This window comes from Nicrophorus vespilloides, unplaced genomic scaffold (genome assembly GCF_001412225.1).
Source record: "Nicrophorus vespilloides isolate i.1.1-1 unplaced genomic scaffold, Nicve_v1.0, whole genome shotgun sequence".
Classification (NCBI taxonomy): domain Eukaryota; kingdom Metazoa; phylum Arthropoda; class Insecta; order Coleoptera; family Silphidae; genus Nicrophorus; species Nicrophorus vespilloides.
The window spans coordinates 133,565-159,488 of NW_017095955.1; the positions used below are offsets into that span (position 1 = coordinate 133,565).

At 29.6% G+C, this 25,924-nt stretch overlaps 6 protein-coding genes across 7 annotated transcripts in view; 2 read left to right on the forward strand and 4 right to left on the reverse strand.

The window, feature by feature from the left end:
* Positions 1-11,778: 11,778 nt before the first annotated feature.
* LOC108568984 lies at positions 11,779-12,526 on the reverse strand. Its single transcript, XM_017930341.1, has 3 exons — positions 12,423-12,526; positions 12,118-12,358; positions 11,779-12,054 (listed from the first exon to the last, which is right to left on the reverse strand). Exons 1-3 carry the CDS (start codon positions 12,524-12,526, stop codon positions 11,779-11,781), a joined length of 621 nt encoding a protein of 206 aa, XP_017785830.1.
* A 1,110-nt stretch (positions 12,527-13,636) lies between these two features.
* Positions 13,637-14,322, reverse strand: LOC108568985. The gene is made up of 3 exons (XM_017930342.1): positions 14,245-14,322; positions 13,943-14,180; positions 13,637-13,879 (listed from the first exon to the last, which is right to left on the reverse strand). Exons 2-3 carry the CDS (start codon positions 14,177-14,179, stop codon positions 13,637-13,639), a joined length of 480 nt encoding a protein of 159 aa, XP_017785831.1. The 5' UTR covers position 14,180; positions 14,245-14,322.
* A 1,953-nt stretch (positions 14,323-16,275) lies between these two features.
* LOC108568997 overlaps positions 16,276-25,924 on the reverse strand; it is an 18,216-nt gene continuing 8,567 nt past the window's right edge. The window contains exons 1-4 of one of the 2 annotated variants that reach the window (XM_017930365.1): positions 19,520-19,590; positions 16,908-17,017; positions 16,614-16,836; positions 16,276-16,552 (exon numbers count right to left, since the gene is read on the reverse strand). In XM_017930365.1, the coding sequence (XP_017785854.1) occupies positions 16,277-16,552; positions 16,614-16,835 (498 nt within the window). In that variant the 5' untranslated portion in view covers position 16,836; positions 16,908-17,017; positions 19,520-19,590 and the 3' untranslated portion in view covers position 16,276. Of the gene's footprint in view, positions 16,553-16,613; positions 16,837-16,907; positions 17,018-19,519; positions 19,591-25,924 lie in introns of those variants that run through there. The other variant, XM_017930364.1, reaches the window with a different exon arrangement.
* Positions 19,228-20,138, forward strand: LOC108568996. Its single transcript, XM_017930363.1, has 3 exons — positions 19,228-19,432; positions 19,493-19,757; positions 19,810-20,138. The coding sequence occupies exons 1-3, from the start codon at positions 19,314-19,316 to the stop codon at positions 20,074-20,076; spliced, it is 651 nt and encodes a 216-aa protein (XP_017785852.1). The 5' UTR covers positions 19,228-19,313; the 3' UTR covers positions 20,077-20,138.
* Positions 20,148-23,260, reverse strand: LOC108568986 (odorant receptor 46a-like). The gene is made up of 5 exons (XM_017930343.1): positions 23,017-23,260; positions 22,810-22,964; positions 20,574-21,065; positions 20,260-20,520; positions 20,148-20,210 (listed from the first exon to the last, which is right to left on the reverse strand). Exons 1-5 carry the CDS (start codon positions 23,258-23,260, stop codon positions 20,148-20,150), a joined length of 1,215 nt encoding a protein of 404 aa, XP_017785832.1.
* On the forward strand, positions 23,502-24,680 carry LOC108568995. Its single transcript, XM_017930362.1, has 2 exons — positions 23,502-23,571; positions 23,628-24,680. The coding sequence occupies exon 2, from the start codon at positions 23,628-23,630 to the stop codon at positions 24,561-24,563; it is 936 nt and encodes a 311-aa protein (XP_017785851.1). The 5' UTR covers positions 23,502-23,571; the 3' UTR covers positions 24,564-24,680.

Here is a 25,924-nt window from a genome sequence, read left to right on the forward strand (position 1 = left end):
AAAATCTACTCATATTACAGTTTGTAATGTTGTTTGGTATTAACAACTGTAATTGGTATGCTTGATAATACAATTACTAAATATTACTTGAATACTTTATTCAGATTTAAGAAAATATACAAATATTATAAAAAATAAACCAAAGAAAATTTGTTAAATTCTGTTCTTTATTAATATCATCATCATCAATTATACATTTACACATTTACAATTTCGTACAAATTTCAGTAATACAAGTCATTAGTAATCAGAAGTAACAGCTCTTTGGAGTCTCTTGAACTTGGTTATGGCATGATGTACGGCATCTTCAGCAGCGTTTAGGTTGTCCCAAGAAAGCATTTCATTGGATCTCCCAAATCCAGCATACCACATTTGGAAATTAAAGCAGACTGAAGTGAAAGAGCACAGGATGCTGAAGCCGATGGCAAGAGTAGATAAAATAGCAAATGCACCCATGGTGTAGAAGGCGATTTTAGTAATGAGTCCAACAGCTATATTAGTTGCCATCTAGATAGAAAAAATAAATATTTAGAATATCGTTCATATTTAAAATACAATGATAATGCTTACCTTAGTTTTGGGTACAAAAGTCTCTAAGAACCCTGGCTCTTCGTAGTTTTCAACTGGTACCAAATATCCATCGTAACTGTTTTCAGGATAAGTGTCGGATTCGGGAAATGTTGCATGAGGAACGTAAACAGCCGTTGTAGATGATGCCTCAGGTTTACTTTCAGGTGTGTAAACAGGGCTAGCTTTAGTTAAAGCAAGGAAAAAGAAGGCAAATGCGAAGATGAATTTAACTGCCATTCTGGAATGAAGAATTAATTGTTAAAATTTAGAAAATTGAGAAATATTTGAAAAATTTTACTTACTTGATTCGTGTCTGAAGATTTTTAGCAGGTGTTGTCCGTGAATGTTTCTGAAGGAGTGATGTTTCTGGGGTAGTTTTACCGAGTTTATATACCACCTCAACCACCCCCACCTGTCTCAAATCTATTATCGCTCCAACAGGTTGTTGACAACCGTGCAGATTCTCAGAAGGAAAAAATGGTTTTTAAAATCCAAGCAATGATGAAAAATGATGTTACAAAATCAAATAATAACATAAAATTGAAATATAAATTTTTTTATGTTATTAAATATTTTATTAATTTAAAAGTAATGTTATTTTGACAATGTGAAAATTCCATTATTTCTTATTCAAGGTATAAATCAGCGATAGCTACAAATCTCTAAATTTTTATTAAATTATTTATAATAGTAATTAGTCTAATTTATTTAGTAAAATGAGATGATACTATATAATTTGGCAGTTCATTATATGTAAATGACAATACCTACAAATAAGGAAATAAACTTGTAGTAAAGTGTTTGCATTTAATTAATGTATTTATAGCTATAACAAGCAGTCGTGGGTTCGATCCCCACAAGTGACGAGACAATATAACAAGCAGTGTTACAGTAATTCGGTAAAACTCGAAATACTACTTTTTCGGATGATCAAAACAAATTTTCTTCAAATTTTACAACAAAAATATAATGTATAACAATATGCAGTAAAATTACAACAACCACAAATTTGTATATTTAAATTTAATTAGTGTATTTGTTATTAGTGTATATATATGGAATAATACAAAAAAACATGAAGTTACTGCTTTTTTGATATTTTCAAATGGCAGTTATAATTTTTATTGCATAAACGACTATGTATCAAATAGTACTATTTATGAGAACATAAATAATTTTTAATGATTAGTTGAGTAAAATCAATATGATCTACATAAATATTTTCAATATGATAGCACAACATGATCAAAACAGCATAGAAAGTTGTTTCGTAAAAAGATGCTTAGATTATTATTTTGAAACATTTTCTTGTAATTCGACAGAATAGCACAGCTAATTGATTACAGCTACAAAGATGAAAGTATACACATGTTAAACTTAAATATTTGGCTTTATTTAGAAAATAATGAATTTGTAACTAGCAGTGTTAAAGTAATTAGGTAAACTGCGAATCACTGCAATTTTTGAATTTTGTTTATTACAGAAAACATGTTATAGCTATATAATTTGGTGAATATTTAAACTTAATGCTTGGATTTAATTAGTCCAATCATATTTTTAATTATAATATTTTCTTAGAGAGTAATTTAATGAAATAAGATAACTCAGCATACAAAAATAACGTATTTACAATTATAAAACTTCTAGACTGGATTAATTGGTCATATCTTTTATTCATTTTTTTACACATTTCAAAATACACGTTGATATTAATATGACAGTTGCAATTGTTATTTGACATAAATAATTATATGTCAAATATAGTTTTTCAAAAATAGTTTTTACTTATTAATTCAGTAAAAACAAATAGATTATTGTTAGAAAATATTGTTTTAAACATCTTTATTGGACATAATTATGATCAACCAAAGTCTTCCTACCCTTACACAAATATTTTCAAAATTAGTATAAAACACAGAAAATTCGTTATATTTGTATGTTTATTAAAAAATAATCAATTTACACATTTACAATCTCGTCCAAGTTTCAGTAATAGAGGTTATTAGTAATCAGAAGTAACAACTCTTTGGAGCATTTTGAACTTTGTTAAGGCATTGTGGACGGCATCTTCAGCGGCGATGATGTTATCAGTAGACAGCAAAGATCTCTGATTTGTGAGATCCAATGGAAATCTTCCAAATCCGGCCCACCACATTTGGAAATTGAAGCAGACTGAAGTAAAAGAGCACAGGATGCTGAGGCCGATGGCAAGAACAGACAGAGATGCAAATGCGCCCATGGAGTAGAAGGCAATTTTCGTGATGAGGCCAAGAGCTAAATGAGTGGCAATCTAGAGGAACAAAATGTAATTTAGAATATAGTTTATATTAAATGAATATAATATTGCTTACCTTAGTTTTTGGTATGAAAGTCTCCAAGAATCCAGGTTCTACGTAATTTCCAGCTGGGACCAAATATCCATCGTAACTATTTACAGGATAAGTTACAGGATAAGTGTCGGATTCGAAAAATGTGGCATGAGGAACGTAAACACCCGTTGAAGACGATGCATCGGGTTTAGATTCAGGTGTATAAACGGGATTAGCTTTGGTTAAAGCAAGTGAAAATAATGCAAAGACGAAGATGAATTTAGCTGCCATTCTGAAACGAAGCGATAATTGTTAAAATTTAAAATAGAGATATATATGTACAAAAATTGTTACTTACTTGACTAGTTTATGAGACGTTTTAGCAAGTGTTGCTTGTGGATGTGTCTAAGGTTGTGATGTTGTTAGGGTAGTTGCACCCAGTTTATATACCTCGACCATCCCCACCTGTCTCGATCTTTGCAAGTAACAGGTTGTTGACAATGCATGTTCTTCGAAGGATGAAATGGTTTTTGAAATCTAACAATTGCCGAAAAACTGTTAAGTGATCAAATGTTTATAATTTGCAGTATAATTGTTCTTATATTTCATATTGATGTTACAAAACATTTAGAATATCATAAAGAATTGTAATTGTATTATTCAAGTTATAAAATAGCAACAGCAACAAATCTCACAATACGGGAATATTTGTATATTTGGTTTTAACTAAAAAATTCATAGTTTTAAGTAGAAAACAATAATTTGTGTCTGTTTTTCTTTTGAATTTTACAGTTGAATAGCCAAAATGTAGCAATATTATAATCTTAATAGTTGTAAATAGCATGATTACTGGTCGTAAGAAGATAAAACGCAATTACAGATTTTGACAGCTGTCAAAATCTGTTTTTTATCACTAGAAAGGTTATTTATTTGGCTTTAATTGGAGTATTACCGTTTGTAATTTAGGCTTAATATTAGAAAAAAATTTGCTTTTTTGGATAATTTTGAAAATTTGTTTATTACAAACAAAATAGTTATATAATAGTTCATAATTTAGAGTACTCTCGTGTTAAAGTTCGTATATTAGTCATTAATTAGTGTATCATATTTGTAATTAATATACTTAACAGCTTTTTTACCATACAAAAATCTTGTTTTCATACTTAAAATCTAACGATCGAAGTAGATTATTTTTATATACATCTGTCTCTCGTTTTACACGTTATTTTATTTACACGTTTTTGATTTTACACAGTTTAAAAAATTAATGTTGAAAATTGTGATTGTGACAATGATTCCCATGAAGAAGAATTTGAAACAGTTGCATTTACAGAAAGGACCAATGTGAATGGCTCGAATTGGGAAGAAAATTAATCACGAATCCAATATGATATTAATCACTGCTTGGCTCAATATGATGAGGTCTATATGATCTAATAATGTATTTATTGTGCTTGCAATGTGCTTAACACATTCTAAGAAACATAAAATAATTTATAATAATTTATAATTAAGGAATCTGAAGGAAATGTTAATAACGGATAAAATCTCCTCGGAGTATAAATGTTTCTACTTTAAACATCAAATCTGCGCACAAATAATTTCTTTGTTTATTAATTATGAATTTTTATCAATTTTTTTTTAAGATACTTAAATCCTTTTACATTCAAAAAGTTACAATTTTAATATACGCGTTCTCTTTAGTAAACCATCTAAATCGGGGATAGATGTTTTTAAGGTTCAAGTAAGTAATATTGTAAAGAAAATTGGTTTGATTCCGTTATTTATTAATATCATTAATACCAGTATGTGTCAATGTGCATCTGTGTGTGTGTGTAATATTTTTACAGTTGGCAATATTCATCTGACCTTTTCTTGAGCAGGGATTTGAAAAAAAAAATACAAGCGGCTTTGGTATCCCTGTTTGTAATGTAGGCTTTATATTAGAAAAAAAAACTGCTTTTTTGGATAATTTTTAAAATTTGTTTATTAGAACAAAATAGTTACAGCTTCATAATTTAGAATACTCTCGTGTTAAATTAACATCTTTTTTTTACCATACAAAAATCTTGTTTTCATACTTAAAATCTGACGATCGGATCTAATTTACATTTCTCTACAAATTTCAAAATTGACGTAGATTTTGAAATGACACATAATTGTGATTTGACATGAACAACCTTATGTCAAAAATTGTTTTTTTTAGAAAAAAAAAATAAATTACTAAAATCAAGTAGATTATTTTTATATACATCTATATCTCGTTTTAGACGTTATTTTATTTAGACTTTTTAAGATATTTAATTAATAAAATAATATTGAAAATTGTGATTGTGACAATGATTCCAATGAGAAAGAATTTGAAGTAATTATATTAATAGAAAAATCATCTGTGAATGTATCGATTTAAGAATAAAATAAATAATTGTTGAACAACTATTCTATAAAATATATAAAATAATTAATAATAATATATTTTTAAGGATATAATAATAATGAAGGATCTAACAATGAAATTTGAAATAAATCTTAATCTTGGATTAAATCTCTTCGGATTCTATATGTTTCTATTTTTTACATCAAAACGGCACAAATAATTTTTTTGTTTATTAATTATGAATTTTTATCATTCTTTTCAGGAAACCATGTTAATCGGGGATAGGTGTATTTAAGGTTCAAATTAGTAATATATTAAAGAAAATTTATTTGATTCCATTGTTTATTAATATCAATCATCAATGACCAATTTACACATTTAAAATTTAGACAAATAGAGCTAATTAGTAGCCAGAAATAGCTGTTAGAAAAGCCTTTTGAACTTAGTTAAGGCATTGTGGACGGCTTCTTCAGCGGAGATGACGTTATCAGTAGATACCAAAGATATCAAACCAATCAATCCACAAAATTATGTTAATCGCAATTGGAATTTCAAACCGATTAATAATGTTCATAGTTTCGTCCACGCGACGGATGGTGCAAATATAGTAGCCAATTTGCACAGCGATTATAAGAGTAAGAGCAAAATGAGCTAAATTCTAGAGGTACAAAATGTAATTTAGAATATGGTTTATATTAAAAGAATAAAATATTGCTTACCTTATATTTTGTTATGACAGACTTCAAGTAGAATGGTTTTACAGGATCATTTCCAATACTGACGAAATGCATGTAATCAAATCTGTCTGCAGGATAAGTATTGGTTTCGGGAAATGTAGCATCAGGAACGTAAATACCCGTTGAAGATGATGCATCGGGTTTAGATTCCGCTGTATGAACATGATTGGCTTTGGTTAAAGCAAGGAAAAACAAGGCGAAGACGAACTTAGCTGCCATTCTGGAAAGAAGCAATAATTGTTAAAACTTTTAATAAAGATTTCTTTGAAGATTCTTACTTACTTGATTTGGTAATGGCGATTTTTAGCACGTGTTACTCGTAGATGCTGTGATGGAGTAGTGTTGTTAGGGTATTTTCACAGAGTTTCTTAACCATCCCCACCTATCCCAAGTTTATAATAGGTTTTTGACATCAATGCAGATTCTTAGAAGGAAAAAAGGTTTTTGAAATCTGAGAGTTGCCGAGAAACTGTTAAAAGATCAAATATTTAGAATTTGCAATATGATTGTTTTATATTAATCTTATAAACTATTTAGAATGTAAATGGAAATTATCACAGTACGCAAATTTTATAGTCTACATCGACCTTAATTAGAAACTCATAGTTGTAATTGACAATTTACTACAGTGAAATACCTAAAAACTTTGTTATATCCTATGGTTCAAAATCGGATTACAATTGAATGTTGTCTGATGTAGAGTCTGAGAGTTGTAAATAAATCAATCCAACGGGTTTTTTCTTATGATATTTATTAATATTCGTTAAACTAGGTTCAAGTGTTTGCTTTATTATATAAACTAATAATATGTTTATTACTAAGGCTTTGTAGTTGTTCCTTTAATCTTATTACTAAGACTAATTTCTTCTAACGGTTAGACAAAACAATCTAACAACATTATAGTCTGCTTATCCTAAGAAGATAAAGCGCGAATACTTTTTTTTGAGAAATAAGAATTTTGAAAAAAATAGATTACTATAGCCATAAAATAATAATAACAAATCTGTGAATACATGAATTTAAAACGTTTTGTATTAAGTATATCATATTTTCATGTATTACTGGATAATCAAGTCGCTAATTGTAATTATCAATAGTTTAATCCAAATATAAATGCATTAATATGCGCATACAGTAATCCCTTTTTATTTAAACACATATTTCCTAACATAATTATTGATTATAAGAACAATTATATTGAAAATTCAAAGCATTTGATCCCTAAACTAATTTCAATTTTTTTTTAACTTTAAGCACAATTTTTCCTTCTAAGAAAGTAACCAACCTGTTTGAATGATAAACCGTTTGAGATAGGTGGGGATGGATGGTATATAAACTCTCTGAAACCACCCCAAAAACATCACATCCTCAGCAACATTCACAAGCAACACTTGCTAAAACCAACATAAACAAATCAAGTAAGTAACATTCTTCAAGTTTTTTTCAATTATTTAACTATTATATAATTTAATTCCAGAATGGCAGCTAAATTCATCTTCGTCCTTGCCTTCGTTTCACTCTCATTAGCCAAAGCTAGTCCTGTTTACTCACCTGATGCATCATCTTCAACGGGTGTTTACGTTCCTCATGCCACATTTCCCGATTCCAAAACTTATCCTGAAAACAGTTACGATGGATATTTGGTCCCAGCTGGAAACTACGAAGAACCAGGATTCTTAGAGACTTTCATACCAAAAACTAAGGTAAGCAATATTATATTCTTTTATTATAAACTATATTCTAAATTACATTTTGTTCCTCCAGATTGCCACTCATTTAGCTCTTGGCCTCATTACGAAAATTGCCTTCTATTCCATGGGCGCATTTGCATCTCTGTCTGTTCTTGCCATCGGCCTCAGCATCCTGTGCTCTTTTACTTCAGTCTGCTTCAATTTCCAAATGTGGTGGGCCGGATTTGGTAGATCTAATGGAATGCGATCATTGCTATCTTCAGAGAACCTAAACGCTGCTGAAGACGCTGTCCAAAACGCATTAACTAAGTTCAAAAGACTGCAAAGAGCTGTTACTTCTGATTACTAAGCGCCTATGTTCCTGAAATTTTTATAAAACTTATATGATATTGAAAATGTGTAAATTGATCATAATATTGATTATTATATTAATAAATAACAAAATTTAGCAAATATTCTATAGTTCCTTAATTATATAATAATTTCGACATATTTTCTTAAAATAGTTAGTATATATAACAGTACTAACTATATTATAATCAAGAAAGCTAATTGTAGCTATTAATATACTAATTAAAGCCAAAATTAAAGGCTTTAATACGCGTGTATTTCGTGTTGACAAATATGAAAAATATATTTTAAAACACAAAAAAGCACTATCTTCACATTCTATATTATTATTCGCCAAGCAAAGATCCTAATGTAAAAAATATATGTTAACACGTTGACGACGGCATGACCCACCGGTGGGTCATAAATTATGTATAATGCACGCACCTGACTGTGTAGAGCCTCAAATATGTTTCGTCAATTATAAACTTTAACACGTTAAGGACGGCATGACTCTGTGGGTCATAAATCATGGATAATTGTTGAATGTTGCTGAATTGTGAATGTTGCTGAAGGAGTAATATTATTGGTCTAGAATATACCATCTCCAAATTTATTATGAGGTAAACGTGCAGATTCTAAGCAGGACAAAATGGTTTTCAAAATGTAAGAATTGTTAAAAACCGTTAAATAATCAAACTCTTAGTATTTACAATATAATTAATACTATATGTCATATTTATGTTATAAAATATTTAATAATCCCCTAATTTGCAATGTCAAAATATGTAAATGTATATGTGAATTTATTATAGTTTATTCATGCAAAATAAATCAGATAAAATGGAAATCTTAAATTACGCGATTATTAAAGTCTCTAAATTGTCATTTATTTAAAGTACGGTGGAACGTGCATAATTCGTTCCAGAATCTTACTCGTCAAGCGAAACAATTTTTCCGATTTAAATTAATGTAAATTACGATTTCCATGATATATTTTTCAAAAAAATATTGAAAAAACATTTTGTATGTTAATGCAAAGAAAATAAAAAAAACGAAACAATTAGTTTATTATTTATGATACACACCCAATTTTTTTAATTCTCTTTTCACACATAATCCGAGACTTCTTTTCTCATCGTCACTTGTTATGCGAAACGTGGCTCGTTAGGCGAGTCATTTCTGTTACAATTAGTTTTGTTCGTTATGCGAATTACTTGTTATGCTTAGTCCTCGATAATCGAGGTTTCACTGTATTCTATGACTACAGATACTTCAAATAATTGGAAAACATTACTTTTTTAATCTGTCTTTTGTTTTCTAATTTGACAGTTTATTAAAACTAAACGATAATTTCTGAAAAATCGACAAAACACCTTACAATAAAACCCGGGTATTTTGATTTAGTTAGAATAATCATAATTAGCATGATTTGTTGTCTTAAAAAAATGAAACAAGAATATTATATTTTTATTATTGACTAATTATTACAATCAAATGACATTAGCTATGGATTTGAATTAGCTTTAATTAGACTATATATTATTTATATAGCGGATTTATATTTTCGGAAGATTTTTAAATTTAACAAAATTGTAACAACTACAGAACTTCGAATATACGCGTATTAAAGCTTGTATATTTGTCTTTAATTAGAGTATATGAGCGACTAATAGCCGAATGGTTAAGTCGCCCTACCATCGATTTCGTGGGCGCCGGTCAGAATTCTGACCAAGGCAGGCCCTTTTGTGAGCCTTCTCCGTGCTTGTAACAATAGAGCCTTCGTTCATCACAGATGGACAGTGAAATGAATGAGGTTCAGCATATGGACCTACGACTAAGTCGATGGACAATGACATTGTTAAGAATAGCAGCAGATATACAGACAAAGGGAATAGTGGAATCGCAGAGCATCAATATACTACAAGACGACAACCAACCAACAAATTGCAGAAGAATAAAATGGTAAAAACTTCCATTGAGAAGTTTACCAAAAAACAAATATCTACCGCCATTATATTTAATTAATGTTCGCAGGAATAATATTATAATTAAATATACTATGATATAAAAAAAAGTGTACTTATTGTATTAACATGCTTTATTCATGAGTAAGGCGAAGACGGTGCTATAAATGAGTGTTTACAAACATAAAATTGGTGAGTTAATGTCAAAAATATAAATATCAGAATACACGTTGCTTTGAAATATTTTGTTACTTAATGTCAAAAACTGTTTTTTATTAATATTTTTTTTATTAAATGATTAATAGTCAATTGCAGTAATTATATTTTTTTATGTTTTATTGTTGTAAATGAAAAAAATGTTTTTTTGTCTATATCGATATATATATTATCCCAATATATAATATTAAAATCAGGTACAATATTTTTCTATATTCAAATAAGTAATAAACTAAAGACAATTCGTTATATTACATTATTTATTAATAAATGTAACTTTACAGATTTAATGATCTCATTTCATTAGATCTCCCAAATTCGCTCGACCGCCATTGGAAATTCAAGCGTAAAATAGTAAAAGAGCACACAGTTGTATCTAGGAATGTAAACGTCTGTTGGAGATGATGCCTTGTGAATGTAAATGTAATCAAAAATTGACAAGAATAAAAATAAAGCAAGGGCAAAGATAAATCTAGATAGCATTCTGAAAGTAAATCATTATAGTTACGATTTGTTAAATATTGATATAAAAGTTACTTACTTGAATGATTTATAAATATTTTTTTCAGCGAGAGTTGCTTCTGAATATTTCTGAAGTTGTGCTCTTGTCGTGGGTAGTTGCACTGAGTGTATGTACCGGAGATTGTAAAAGCTAAACCATCCCCATCTGTTGTTAACTTATAATCTTACCACCAGGTTGTTAAGAGATGTGCAGATTCTTAGAAGGCAAAAATGGTTTTCAAAATCTAAGAATTGCCGGAAAACTTTTAAAATATCAAATATTTGGAAATGTCAAAAGTAATTGTTACTGTATTATAGCTTATTCATTTAATAAAGCAGCTACAGGTACAAATATAGCAATAGGCAATTTCTAAAGCCTCTACATTTGGCTTTAATGAAAGAGTTTATAGTTATAATTACAATAGAGTATTTTTTTAGAGTGATTAATTGTTTCAAATTTGATAGTTTAAATTTCAGCACTAGTAGAAAAGCCCACGTATTTTTATTTAGTTAGACTAGTCATAATTCGCATAATTATCAAAACTAGACTATAGATTATTTATAGATAGAATGCTTAGTATTAAAGTAATGGCAAAACGCGAAATAATAGGAGTATTAGGCCAGCCTATTAATATTTTTTATTTTTTATTTTATGTTAGAATTTATTTATGTATAGAATTTACTTTTTTTCTTTTGTATTGATGTTTGGTCAATAAACTATTAAAGCTTGTACTCATTTGGTGTACTCATTTGTACTTAGAATACACCATTTTTTTTGAGAATAGAAAACATATGTTTTCAAATATACAATTGATTAGATTACTAATCAGATCATTTATACAATTTCTCTAGAAATATTTATTATATTTTGAAATACGATAATTTCGACGGCAAATTTTTGTCAAAAACTGTTTTTTAGAAATACTTTTTTTTTTAAATTATTTTATTGAAATCAGACAGATTATTTTTATATATTAAATATTCAAGTAAAATTCGTTATATTATATTATTTATTAATACAAATAAATTTAAAGATTTACAATTTTGTATAAGTTTCATATACATTTCAAAACAATATAATTAGTAGTCAGAAGTAACAGCTCTTTGGAATCTTTTAAATTTAGTTAAGGCCTTATTTACGGCATCTTCTGCGGCGTCGAGGTTGTCCGAAGAAAGCAAAGATCTCATACCATTGGATCTCCCAAATCCGGCCCACCACATTTGGAAATTAAAGCAAACTGAAGTGAACGTGCAGAGGATGCTGAAGCCGATGGCAAGAGTAGATAATGTAGCAAATGCACCCATGGAGTAGAAGGCAATTTTAGTAATGAGTCCAAGAGCTATATTAGTTGCCATCTAGATAGAAAAAATAAATATTTAGAATATCGTTCTTATTTAAAATATAATGATATTGCTTACCTTAGTTTTTGGTACAAAAGTCTCTAAGAATCCTGGCTCTTCATAGTTTTCAACTGGTACCAAATATCCATCGTAACTGTTTTCAGGATAAGTGTCGGATTTGGGAAAGGTTGCATGAGGAACGTAAACAGCCGTTGTAGATGATGCCTCATCAGGTTTACTTTCAGGTGTGTAAACAGGGCTAGCTTTAGTTAAAGCAAGGAAAAGGAAGGCAAATGCGAAGATGAATTTAGCTGCCATTCTGTAATGAAGAATTAATTGTTAAAATTCAGAAAATTGAGAAATATTTGGAAAATGTTACTTACTTGATTTGTGTCTGAAGATTTTTAGCAGGTGTTGTCCGTGGATGTTGCTGAAGGAATGATGTTTTTGGGGTAGTTTTGCCGAGTTTATATACCACCTGAACCATCCCCACTTGTTCCAATCTTATTACAGTTTCAATAGGTTGCTGTCAAACATGCCAACTCCTAGAAAGAACAAAATGGTTTTTAAAATTTAAGAATTACTGAACAATTTTTAAAGAATCATTTTTTTTACAGAATTTCCATTGAAATAGTTTATAGTCAAGTTAAACAGTGTCTATTTTAGTGTGTGAATATTGGCGGAATAAATTACTCTCGCTATGAGAATTTTCGCTCTATTTCAAAAGCTCATGAAAAGAAAACTGTGATTGATAAAATTTCTATTAAAATGTAGTTTTGGCTGTATTTAGAGTTTTCTTAGTTGTAATTTGCTTGTTTGGTTACGATTATTATTACGTATTGCATTTTTGATATTTAATTTTACATTCATACAATTCAAATTCAATTTTAAAAATGCTTTATTTAGTGTAAAATGCAGATACAATGGTATTTGTTATGAAAGGGTGGCGTACATGTGAGCTTAAGCTCATTTAGCCAGAAACATTCATACAAATAATTCATCTATTTAATTAGCACATATCAGAAATATTTAAAAAAAACAGAGTAATAAGATTCTTTAGTTCACTTCATAGTCCTTCTTTATTGAATTGTTGAAACTTTAGTATCTAAAGTAACTTATGAACATTTCCATAACAACTATTAGAAATTGTGAGTAGCTAAACTTGCATAAACATTTCCATAGCAACAATTACACATTGTGTGTTTGAAGATGAAAATCTATTGGTAAACTAATGTTGATGTTTGTACTTTGATTACTTGATTGTAGTATAATGAAATACAACGAGAAGAGAATGTTTTTATGAGCTATAAATGTTTGTTAGATAGAAATCTTAAAATCTACTCATATTACAGTTTGTAATGTTGTTTGGTATTAACAGCTGTAATTGGCATGCTTGATAATACAATTACTAAATATTACTTGAATACGTTATTCAGATTTAAGAAAATATACAAATATTATAAATAAATAAACCAAAGAAAATTTGTTAGATTCTGTTCTTTATTAATATCATCATCATCAATTAGACATTTACACATTTACAATTTCGTACAAGTTTCAGTAATACAAGTCATTAGTAGTCAGAAGTAACAGCTCTTTAGAGTCTCTTGAACTTGGTTATGGCATGTTGTACGGCATCTTCAGCAGCGTTTAGGTTGTCCCAAGAAAGCATTTCATTGGATCTCCCAAATCCAGCCCACCACATTTGGAAATTAAAGCAGACTGAAGTGAAAGAGCACAGGATGCTGAAGCCGATTGCAAGAGTAGATAAAATAGCAAATGCGCCCATGGTGTAGAAGGCGATTTTAGTAATGAGTCCAACAGCTATATTAGTTGCCATCTAGATATAAAAAATAAATATTTAGAATATCGTTCATGTTTAAAATATAATGATATTACTTACCTTAGTTTTTGGTACAAAAGTCTCTAAGAATCCTGGCTCTTCGTAGTTTTCAACTGGTACCAAATATCCATCGTAACTGTTTTCAGGATAAGTGTTGGATTCGGGAAATGTTGCATGAGGAACGTAAACAGCCGTTGTAGATGATGCATCAGGTTTACTTTCAGGTGTGTAAACAGGGCTAGCTTTAGTTAAAGCAAGGAAAAAGAAGGCAAATGCGAAGATGAATTTAACTGCCATTCTGGAATGAAGAATTAATTGTTAAAATTCATAATATTGAGAAATATATGGAAAATGTTACTTACTTGATTCGTGTCTGAAGATTTTTGGCAGGTGTTGTCCGTGGATGTTGCCGAAGGAGTGATGTTTTTGGGGTAGTTTTACCGAGTTTATATACCACCTCAACCACCCCCACCTGTCTCAAATCTATTATCGCTCCAACAAGTTGTTGACAACCGTGCAGATTCTCAGAAGGAAAAAAATGGTTTTTAAAATTTAAGAATTACTGAACAATTTTTAAGGAATCATTTTTTTTTATAGAATTTCCACTGAAATAGTTTATAGTCAAGTTAAACAGTGTGTATTTTATAAGAAATTATTTTACATTTACGTGCAAATTAAAATTAATTAAGTCAATTTCGTCTATTTATTCAATTAAATTGTGCTAATTTAAGTCTATGAAAATCAGTTAGATCAATGAAAATACAATTGTTATTATTTTTATTCAATACAGTAGAACCTCGCGTAACGAGCAGCTCGCATAATGAGCATTTCACTCAACGAGCAAAATAAATTGCAAGAAAAATGGCTCGCAAAATGGAACATATTACATTAGTTTAAATGGGGAAAATTGTTTCACTATAGGAGTATTTCACTACGTGATATTTTTATAAGTCTATAGGGTGAAATAAGTATGTATAATTAAGTTGACTAAATTGGACAAAATGATATTGATAGCTATTAAACGTAAATTAAACAACGTATTCATCAATTTGAAGAAAATGCTAATATTAGTACAGACAACGTAAATAGAAAATTTTCAATATTTTTTAACACCTATTATATTCAATAAACTGAAATATATACTATAGGAGTAAAAATTTGAAAATTTTGGAATGAATTATGCTATATACGGATTATATCCTAATTTGTCCCATAAAATAACTTTTTTAAGAAATAAATAATTGACTATGTACTTGCAATTGTCGTTTTTAATAGAAATAGGAACCAGTCAAGTTTTTATAATTCAAAATCAAGTTATATTAAATGTATGTAAAATTACAAATTGCAGAATACAAATTTAGATATTTACGAGGAATCAAAATGTGGTTGGAAAATTACATTAAATTCTGTTAGAAAATAATAAATATGTTTGCAGCAAATCAATTTGGTTTTAATTTTCTTATTTTGTTGAATTTTTTGTTAATTTCTTGCAATAAATGTTATTATTGTTGTATAAAAGCTCTTAAGATTCTAAATGTACAATTTAATGTCAACTTTGACATTTTTTTTTTGTCAAATTATATTGTGAAACGTTGGAATACCATCAATATCCCTCGCTGTTTGAATCCGCACAAAGTGAGGACTTAAAAACCGCATAAAATAAACTATAGTAAAAAAAATGTGCATAAAAAAATAATGTTGTGTAATATTTTTTTAGAAATTATTTTTATTTTGCACAATTAAAATTTAGTTTGTTGTGAATTTTGTGAACCGTACTATAATGAATCCACACTGATCGGAGTCGCACTATGCGAGGTGTTGCTCTAATTGAGAAATACATTTTTTTTTATATTAAAACAATGAATTTTAGTTAGGTGAGAAATTTATTTAAAAGGATCAGTATCAAAATCTAATTTGAATAGGAAGGAAATGTAATAAAACTTTAATTTTAATATAATATATTTTATCTAGAAACTCATTTTGATTATCATTTATATTATCAAATGCATTATCATCCAGTAATCACGTTAATGTTATCATTTTGAAAGCCTTTAAGCAAATATAATTTCTATATGTTTCCGTCGACTTCAGTTATAATTAATTGTATACTAACTAAAACGTGTTAAACTTAAATATTGAGTCAATATTGAATATCAATATGTTACTTTGTGATTATGTTACTATGTAATACAATGGAAACAATTTTCATATAAACTAATGTAATATATGATAATTCGTTCCAATTTGGAGTCATTTTTCTTACAATTTATTTTGCTCGTTATGCGAGGTTTCACTGTAATCTGATTATAACAACATTTTTTTTATAATAAAATCTTAAGTTCGTCATATCACATTTAAATTTATTTATCAGTTAATATTCAAAGTTTCAACAGTTTAATAATTAGAATTCAAAGCTCTTTGGATCTTCTTGAATTTATCAATAGCTTCGCTGACGGTATCTTCAGCGGCGTTCAAAGTATCAGACTTGATTAAGGATCTCATTCCATCGTTTTCGCCCATTCCAGCTACCCACATTTGGTAATTGAAGCAGACTGAAGTGAAAGTGCAGAGGATGCTGAAGCCGATGGCAAGAGTAGACAAAGAAGTAAATGCGCCCAAAGTGTACACAGCGATTTTCGAAATAATCCCAGCAGCCAAGTTAGTTGCCATCTAAAAAAATAATAATAATTTATAAAATGTTATTCAAATTTAAATAACTATTGTAGCTCACCTTAGTTTTCGGTATGAAAGTGATCATGAATCCTGGCTCTTCGTAATTTCCAGCTGTGGCCAAATATCCGTCGTAGCTGTTTTCAGGATAATTGTCGGATTCGGGAAAAGTTGCATTAACATCTGTTGAAGATGATGTATCAAGTTGAGGTGTGTGAATTGGGACAGCGTTTGTCAATGAGAGTAAAAAGAAAGCAAGGACGAAGATGAATTTGGCTGCCATTCTGGAATTAAATTATATTTTATTAAATGAATAATTTAAGTGAGGTAAGGAACGTTGAAAAAATATACTTACATGAAATATTGCAAAAGGTATTAAGAAGTGTTGTTAGGTTGTGATGAACGTCTGATGCTCTTGGGGTGTATTTCAAAACTTATATATCCAACCTCCCACCTAATTCATACCTGTAATTGTACGAACAGGTATTACCAAAAATTTACAATTCTTCCTAAATTTCATAACTTTTAGCAACCGTAAACTTATTCATATTTTATTGCAGGGCAACCTTTTCTACTAGGTGCGCATAGTTCTAAAACAGCCGACGTGGGCAGAGAAAGGTTACTTAAAAATTTAATGTGTAACCTGGATGGGAGGGTTCTTTTTTGTTCGATTTCCCAAAATTTTATTGAAAAAAAAATACAAGTGTTTAGAGCTTTAACATTGATATACAGGCACCTAGAAAAGCTAGTTTCTTTAATATTATTTTATAATATGTATCTACAATGAATGAATTATAGTAAGCCTACGAAGAGGTCGAATTTAGCGCTTATTTAGGAACGAATCTTAAGCATTAAGCAAGGTTTTACTAATTGATCGAGCGGATTCATATTGAAAATTTCTAAAACTAAATTATAACTCGACAAAATTATATACAAATTTATTGTTTATTTTTTTATAATTCGATATTTTTTATAATTATACCTTATGGTCGAAAGTATCAATCAGTTTTGTAATTATTGGTAATATTTATTGAATCATATTAGAACACTGTGGACAACAATACCTCGCATAGTGCGGCTTCGTTCAGTGCTGATTAATTTTGGAATTGAAACTAAATTTCATTTCAATAAAATTATACCTTTTTAGATTTGTATATAATTTATATAGAAGTATCACATTATATTTTTAATATGTCACATATCTACTTATTAACAGATTCTGGCAGTTTGTAAATAAATATAAAACATAGCAAAGCTAGCATTTTACTGGTATGTTGTGTATTTTATTTATTTTTAAGAAATTTATGACTACAAAATTATATAAATAATTGCAAACAAAAAACATAAGAAACAATTGATTAACAATAAACCGTAGTTGTTAGGCCTTTTGTATTTTTTTTAATATTTGGAAATATCAAAATGTATATACGCCGCATAGTACGGTTTCTATCAGTCCGGATTCACTATAATGAATTTCAAATTAAAATGAATGTATATAGTTCCGCGATTAATCCAGTTTTAAACAGTTTGGAATATTGACAGAATTCGCACTATGCGAGGTATAGCTTGTATTTCTACTCATTTTCATTGTATTTTTATCTAAATTTCTCAGGTTATATTAATAAAGAAAAAACATGAATTTATTCTGTAGGTTACGTCAATGTCACAAATTAATAACTTTACATCAATATATTTTTTTTTAATCTATCACATTATATTTTTAATATGTCACATGTTTACTTATTAACAGATTCTAGAAGATTGTAAATAAATATAAAACATAGAAAAGCTAGCATTTTACTGCTATGTTATGTATTTTATTTATTTTTAACAAATTTATGACTACAAAATTATATAAATAATTGCAAACAAAAAACATAAGAAACAATTGATTAACAATAAACCGTATTTTTAGGCCTTTTGTAATTTTTTTAATATTTGGAAATATCAAAATGTATATACGCCGCATAGTACGGTTTCTATCAGTCCGGATTCACTATAATGAATTTCAAATTAAAATGAATGTATATAGTTCCGCGATTAATACAGTTTTAAACAGTTTGAAATATTGACAGAATCCGCACTATGCGAGGTATAGCTTGTATTTCTACTCATTTTCATTTTATTTTTATCTAAATTTCTCAGTTTATATTAATAAAGAAAAAACATGAATTTATTCTGTAGGTTACGTCAATGTCACAAATTAATAACTTTACGTCAATATATTTTTTTTCAAAATCTATCACATTATATTTTTAATATGTCACATATTTACTTATTAACACATTCTGGCAGGTTGTAAATAAATATATAATAATACATGGAAAAGCTAGCATTTTACTGCTATGTTATGTATTTTATTTATTTTTAAGAAATTTATGACTACAAAATTATATAAATAATTGCAAACAAAAAACATAAGAAACAATTGATTAACAATAAACAATATTTGTTGGGCCTTTTGTAATGGTTTTTAATATTTTTCTTCAATATAGTGAATTTCAAAATAAAATTATAGTTGAACAAAATATAGTTTTCTATATAAATCATAATTCAAAAAGTGATATAACAAAATAGATCTCTTTTGAATGTATATCTATTAATCCAGTTTTAAACAATTTGGAATATTGACTGAATCCGCACTATGCAAGGTATAGCTTGTATTTCTACTCATTTTCATTGTATTTTTGAAAACTATTTTCGTGGAAAAATAACCTAAACTTGGTGCTTTTTGAAATTACATCAGTGACAGGTAATAGAAATGGTGGGGAGTTGTGAGAAGGGTGATAACATTGGTGGTATAAAAGCATTGAGAAAGCACCCCGGACCTCACATTTCTTTAGCAAACATTCCAAGCGAAACTGTTTCCAAAACGTGCAAGTAAGTACTTTTCGTTTTCATAATTCAACAAATATACAAATTGCAATATTTCGTTTCTAGAATGGAGAGCAAATTCTTTATCTTCACCTTGATGTTCATCGGAGCTTTAAGCGCTTCCCCAGTTTACAAGCACGAATCGCAGATGGAAGGAAGATCTCTGAGCGAAGGCCAAGAAACGAACGCAACTTCACCGATAAAAGACAACAGCATGGATGGTTACTTGGTTCCTGTTAAGGGCAACGAAGAACCAACGGCTCTATCAACCTTCGTGCCCAAAACCAAGGCAAGAATTTTCATTACTACCATTGCTCTAGCTCTACTTGTGGTACGATAAAAGAAGAAATAATTAAAACTAATCTAATTGTGATTTTTTGCAGATTGCTACAGAGATGGCCGTAGCTATAATAACAAAGGTAGCGATATACACGTTGGCGGCATTTTCGGTTTTGGCCCTTTCGTCGGTCATCTTTAGCATCCTGTGCACGTTCTCTTCAGTCTGTGTAAACTTCCGACTCTGGTGGTCCGGATTACCCAGTGACGAGGCAAAACGATCAACGGAATCCCTCGATAACGCTGAACGCTTCGTGAAGAGCTCCATTCGAAAATACAGAGTGCATAGTTCTAACAAAGGCTATACCTATTAAACGAAAAACCCTTCACGATAATTTTGTTTTTAAATAATTTTGTGATAAAAACTACGCTGCAAATAAACATTTTACTCTATATCTTCGTTTATTTTTCTTAGAACCATGAAATAAGAAACCGATCCACGCAGAATCTATGGAAACAAATGAATTTAATTATTTTAAACATTTGATTGAAGTTACCTTTGAAAATGTGTCAAGCGAAATGACGGAGAATTTTCCAGCCGTCAAAATACACATGCGTTGCGATCGCATCATTATCATACCGATGCTTCTCTTAACGTCTTCATCCGCGTCTACCCAATCGCTCTCGTAAGCCGCTTTCGCTACTTGAATGCTGTGCCACGAAAGCTCGTTGCCGTTCCAACAGTAAATGAATATTTGAAATCCCATTGCTATGGTGAAGGTTGACATAGCAATGAACGTCGGATTAGTCACAGGCATCTACAAATTAAAATTTGTAAATTGTTTGCCCATTTGAAGATTACGTTAATTACTAGAGATGTTTGATAAAGCGATACACAAAGAGCTGTCAGACTTCCCATGAATTGTATCAGGAACAGCGTTGAAAAGGTGCTCTCCAAATTGTCGAGCAACTCGATGATTTTCAGGTGATGTTCCACGCATTCTTTCACCCTGTCGTGTAATCCTTTCGTGGAATTCGTGCGTTCGAAGACAGTGGACACTGCGTTCGTTATTATTTTGAACTGCGCCGATAAGTGTATTATCAGACCGGTGATTATCGTGTCGGAATTCCCTAAGTACCAGGCGAAAATTCCTACGCAAAATGTTTGATAAACGAAGAGTATTTCGTAGTTCGGACTTATCGTCTCGTCGAGCGGAAAAGGTAATGTCGATGGAAACGGAAACGCAGGAACAATTCTGGTCGTGTTCGTTGTTGGATCGAAAATCGTTTCGCTTTTTTTGAAGGCGAAGAGGATGGCGCGCGAAGAGACGCTGGCCAAGGCGGGAAATCCGAATATCTTTCCCTAAAAAGCAATAGAATTTATATTTTATATTTATATTTTTTATATAAAAATAGTTAAGAATTTATTTCTTGTAATAAGTAAGAATTAAATTAACTTTTGCAAATCAAAAAATTTAGAAAAATTTACATGTTTGTAATATTAATTTTGGATACCAAATCCTCCTTTAATTCAATTAATTCTTCTTGCAAGAAATCAATATCTACTATGATATTATAATCCAATACACATTTTCGTTTTTTTTTGTAAATAACATTGATATCCTCTTTTTATTGTTTCAAGTGTAGAATTGAATGTTTCCACGTTAAACCAGTTTCAACAGATTAAATTTTCAAAATATCGAATTTAAAGCATATATAAACAAATCAATTTTGGAGCAAAAACATAACTGATCAAACTTCAACGAGATTCACATATTTCCTAGTAATTTTGTATAAATATTATTGATTCAATCAATTTTGTTGTCTTATAAATTCCCAAATGGAACACGACTACGGAATGAAAGATTTTAATAGAATGCTGCAAACAATTGCCTATCGACAACCAACGACCTTTGCATTTATACATACCCAAACTGTTATTATAATTAATAAAATTGAAATACGTAAAATCTATTCATCGTCTCCTTGTGAAACCCTGGTATACAATAACATGTTAATATATAGAAATATGTGATGGCAATTTAATTTTCAATTGAGTCATATTTATAGACAAATACAAATTATTTTACTATTACATCATAACATTACATTATTTTACTGGTTTACATCAGACATCAACTGCTATACTTTTTAAATACGATTTCGGTTCCATATATTCCAACTAAAAGGTATTTATGGGTCCTATCAATTAGTGTTTGTTACCATGGATTCCGTTGACAGTTAAACAGAACTGCATTTGTTACCATGGATTTCTATGACAGATAAACTGACATAACAGCTACAATTACTTAGCCGTAACGTAAATTGTTTACCTGAGACTTACCGTATTTTAAAAACCATAAATCTTTCCTTTTTTACATACAGACATCTATTTAGACATTTGAACTTATTAAGGAAAATCTTACATTTTTTAAAAACTTGACGGTTTTATTAATTATTTTTCTACAATTAAATTTACTATTCTTTTTAAATTTTGACGACAAGCAAGATATGATCATAAAACTTTAAGTCTGATCTTCATCAGGCCTAAAACATTGATAAATAAAGCCCAAAGCTCTTATTTATTAACTTAGTTACATAATTTAATAATTGCATTTTTTATGTTTTCTTCTGTTTTTTATATTATTTTAAGTTTACTTGGTTTCATATGATAGTTCAATCTAATTTTGATGGAATTACTTTCTTTTTGTCAAAATATTTTAAAATTTCTTGAAAAATAATGTTGTTAGTATCAATATCTCATCTTATTTAGAAATATTGAATGTTTCAATAATTATAAAAATTAAAATCGTGCTCATTTCACAACAAACTAAAATTTAATTTGAAAGATCTTATGAAGTAGAAAGGAAATAATATGAAAATAAAAACCGGTCAGAAAAGAAAGAAAAAAATGATAAAATAATTATTAGTGAACATTTTGTACCATAAATTAGTTAGATGTTGCTGTATTCTGGATTCTAATTTATATTTAGTGTAATTATTACGAAATAATTAGTCTACTTCCAAAATTTCGTTGATGTATTTGAAATTTACTAATTTATAAGATTTCTATTTTATTTAATCAGTTGTTAATATTATATACGTACAATCCTTAGCGTTTGAATATTAGCTTCATCGATAATTCGTCTCTCTGCAATTCCACCTCTTTCCTCGAGCGGTAAAAACGGGTCGTTTTCCAAAGACATTAAAAATTTCCCAATTTTCACCCGATTCACCATCAAAGTGATCATTTTACCAATGGCTATAAATGCAAATTCAATAAACGAAATCAATCGTATTCCACTTAAATTTACCAATAAAATGAGCGATCAAGTAGCATAAAGTCAAAGTGACTTCCTCCAAATGGTTGAAATGCTTGAGAACGTGCAGGATTTCAGTTAAAGTGTAACCGTAGACAAACAGAAACATGAAAATCGCGGTATAAATCTTGTAAACCCATCTCCAAACGTTACTTTCGGAAACCTCGTAAATGTTAACTCCAGCCCACGCGAGATTCATCAGCGGGCTGTAAAAATATTTAGACCAAGTCGGCTTCATCGTTACTTCAACAAATGTATTCGAATTGATTTTGCATTTTATATTTATATAGGGAATTATAATGAATATTTCAGAGCGATGTTCGAAAGTTTTTGTAAACTATAATTGCATGTGTCGGTTAAAAGTAAAATAGGCGTTTGCCGGGATTTTCAATAAATCATGTGGTAAATGAATAGAAAAATAAAAAAAAACGAGAGAGGGTTTAGAAGTGATCGATAATTTAAAGCATGCCCAAAGGGATGAAACTGTGAGATGAAACGCTCTTAGTTCCTTGAAAGCTGTTGCGCGTCGACAATCTGTTGCTTCCAACGGTGAGTTTCTCCTAACAATTATATATTTGAAGTTAAAGTTATTGTTTTATTTGTAGATGTCGTCTTTAAAGCAGATCGAAGAAGATTTGAAACTGTTCCACGAATATTGCGTTACGAATAATTTGAGTCGCGATGAGATCGCGGAGATTTGCAAACCTCTACGAACGCCGATGAAGTTTCGCTCGGCTATTTACTTGGTATTGTTTATAACTGCTTTGTATTATCTCAGTTACATCGAAACAGTTTCTTGGCATTTAACTGCGATTGGTCGTATTTTAATGATTAAGTTACTCCCGTTCTACGATTGGCAGCTGTTGAAGAACGAGCGTTGTTTGATCCCGAAAACCACAATGAAATCATCGAAGGAATGCTACTTTTGCGAAACCACAACCGCAATTCCATTCACGACTTCTTTCAAATCATTGCAGGATCAATACATAGACTTAAACATGCCGGTAGTGCTTAAATTGAACGAATCTAAATACAACAGTAGCGATGAAATGATTAAGGATATTTTTGAGATCGAAACGTATGCAGATTCGAGTCCTTGCAAATTAGCCACGAACTTGAAGAGACGCGACAATGTTCAAGATCTGTTAGAGGCAACTTTGGGATACGACCAATACTTCATGCACTTCCAAAACTGCGATTTTTACGCTGTGAAAGCGTTCAGGGAGATCGTGTCGAGGCCTCGGTTTCTTCCCGCAGAAACCGCACCGATTCAGTACAGCTGGATCTTGTTGAGTAAACACTACGAAAGCGGGAAATTCAAACCGATCGATTTGAAGGATACGTTGGCCGTGGTGCTGCAGATGGTCGGATCCAATCTGTTTAATTTGATTCCCATCGACTGCGAACAGGATTGCGACCCTCTGCAGATTGAGTTGATCGAAAACGAAGCACTCATTTTGACGAGCTCTTGGGACTTGGAGTACAGAACCTTGGATAATGGTGATGTTGACAATCTTGCAGTTATTTTGGAGACGCATTGATTGGAAACATTGTTGCTTGAATGGAGTAATTACCTTGTAATTAAGAATTAGCGAAAGCTTTTGTGTCGATGTGTTATTTTTTTGTTTGTTGATGTGCGCTAAATAAACGTATTTAACCTTGAGAATCATTACTTTAACTACCTCATAACCCATTTATTCAATTATAATGTTGCAACGTTCATTTCATTACAATAAATTCACAATAATTCACAAAACAGCGAAGATTGATTCATTAATAATAATAATAATCGGAAAAAAAACATAATTTCATGAAAAATAAAATAAATTGAAAATTAATATAAAAATCAGACAAAGAACTATTCTAAACAAGAATTCTATAAACCTAAACCAAATGTAACAATCATATTTTCATTTCAATTACTGTAAAGTTATTTAGATAATTATAATTATTTAGAAAATCAATAATATTATAAATAATTAGTTTCAACATAAAATCACAGATAAAGTTACATAAAAATAAATCAAAATTTGTGTAAATTTATCACATATTTTTATCTAACCTTTTAACACACGTTTCGCAATGTCTAAAGATTATTTTCTAAATTCCACTTTATTACGCGTTATAGATAATAATTTGTTAAGTTAGAATTATTTTGGAAATTGTAAAAATATGACTAAAGTGAAAGTTTTGCAGTTATATTAAAAAAGATTATAAACGAGTAAACTGTTAGTGATAAAATATAATTTGTAATTCATTGCAAACCATTACTTTGAACCCACAATCAAGTACAAGTGTCCCCCGACTTAGGAACTAGTTCCGCTCCAAAGGGTTGTTCGTAAGTCAAATCTGTTCGTAAGTCGAGCGAATTTTAAAAATTTCAAAATATACTTACCATACTTTATCGTGGTTTTTACTTATATATGTTAAATTCCTTTATTACTGAGTGCATAAATTACAATAAACAAAAGAAATATATATGTTTTTCGTATTTCAACTATATTCATTTACAAAATACATTTTTTTTAATATAATATTATTATAATTATTTTCTTCATTCACAAATAAATTTATGTAATAATAAATCAAAGTTTATACAAATGTTATCCATATTTTTATTCGGTGGCAATTGAAATTCCGACTATATCAATATCCCGACTATATAAAAATGCCGACTATATCAATATCCCCACTACATCAAAATCCCGACTTTATCATTATCCCGATTATATAAAAATCTTTGATATAGTCGGGATTTTGATATAGTCGGGATTTTGATTTAGTCGGGATTTTGATATAGTCGGGATTTGTGTCGGGATTTTGATATAGTCGGGATTTTGATATAGTCGGGATTTTGATATAGTCGGGATTTTGATGTAGTCGGGATATTTGATATAGTCGG

Excerpts from the sequence above, each read along its gene's own strand:
- LOC108568984 (XM_017930341.1), bottom strand. The coding sequence starts at position 12,526 with ATGGTTCAGGTGGTATATAAACTCGGCAAAACTACCCCAAAAACATCA. Across the intron at positions 12,359-12,422 it reads AATCTTCAGACACAAATCAA|AATGGCAGCTAAATTCATCT; the intron begins GTAAGTAACATT and ends TCTTCATTACAG. Across the intron at positions 12,055-12,117 it reads CTTTTGTACCAAAAACTAAG|ATGGCAACTAATATAGCTCT; the intron begins GTAAGCAATATC and ends TTTTCTATCTAG.
- LOC108568985 (XM_017930342.1), bottom strand. The coding sequence starts at position 14,179 with ATGGCAGTTAAATTCATCTTCGCATTTGCCTTCTTTTTCCTTGCTTTA. Across the intron at positions 13,880-13,942 it reads CTTTTGTACCAAAAACTAAG|ATGGCAACTAATATAGCTGT; the intron begins GTAAGTAATATC and ends TTTTATATCTAG.
- LOC108568996 (XM_017930363.1), top strand. The coding sequence starts at position 19,314 with ATGGTGGGGAGTTGTGAGAAGGGTGATAACATTGGTGGTATAAAAGCA. Across the intron at positions 19,433-19,492 it reads ACTGTTTCCAAAACGTGCAA|AATGGAGAGCAAATTCTTTA; the intron begins GTAAGTACTTTT and ends TTTCGTTTCTAG. Across the intron at positions 19,758-19,809 it reads TTGCTCTAGCTCTACTTGTG|ATTGCTACAGAGATGGCCGT; the intron begins GTACGATAAAAG and ends GATTTTTTGCAG.
- LOC108568986 (XM_017930343.1), bottom strand. The coding sequence starts at position 23,260 with ATGAAGCCGACTTGGTCTAAATATTTTTACAGCCCGCTGATGAATCTC. Across the intron at positions 21,066-22,809 it reads ATATTCAAACGCTAAGGATT|GGAAAGATATTCGGATTTCC; the intron begins GTACGTATATAA and ends ATTGCTTTTTAG. Across the intron at positions 20,211-20,259 it reads CGCTTGACACATTTTCAAAG|ATTCTGCGTGGATCGGTTTC; the intron begins GTAACTTCAATC and ends TTGTTTCCATAG.
- LOC108568995 (XM_017930362.1), top strand. The coding sequence starts at position 23,628 with ATGTCGTCTTTAAAGCAGATCGAAGAAGATTTGAAACTGTTCCACGAA.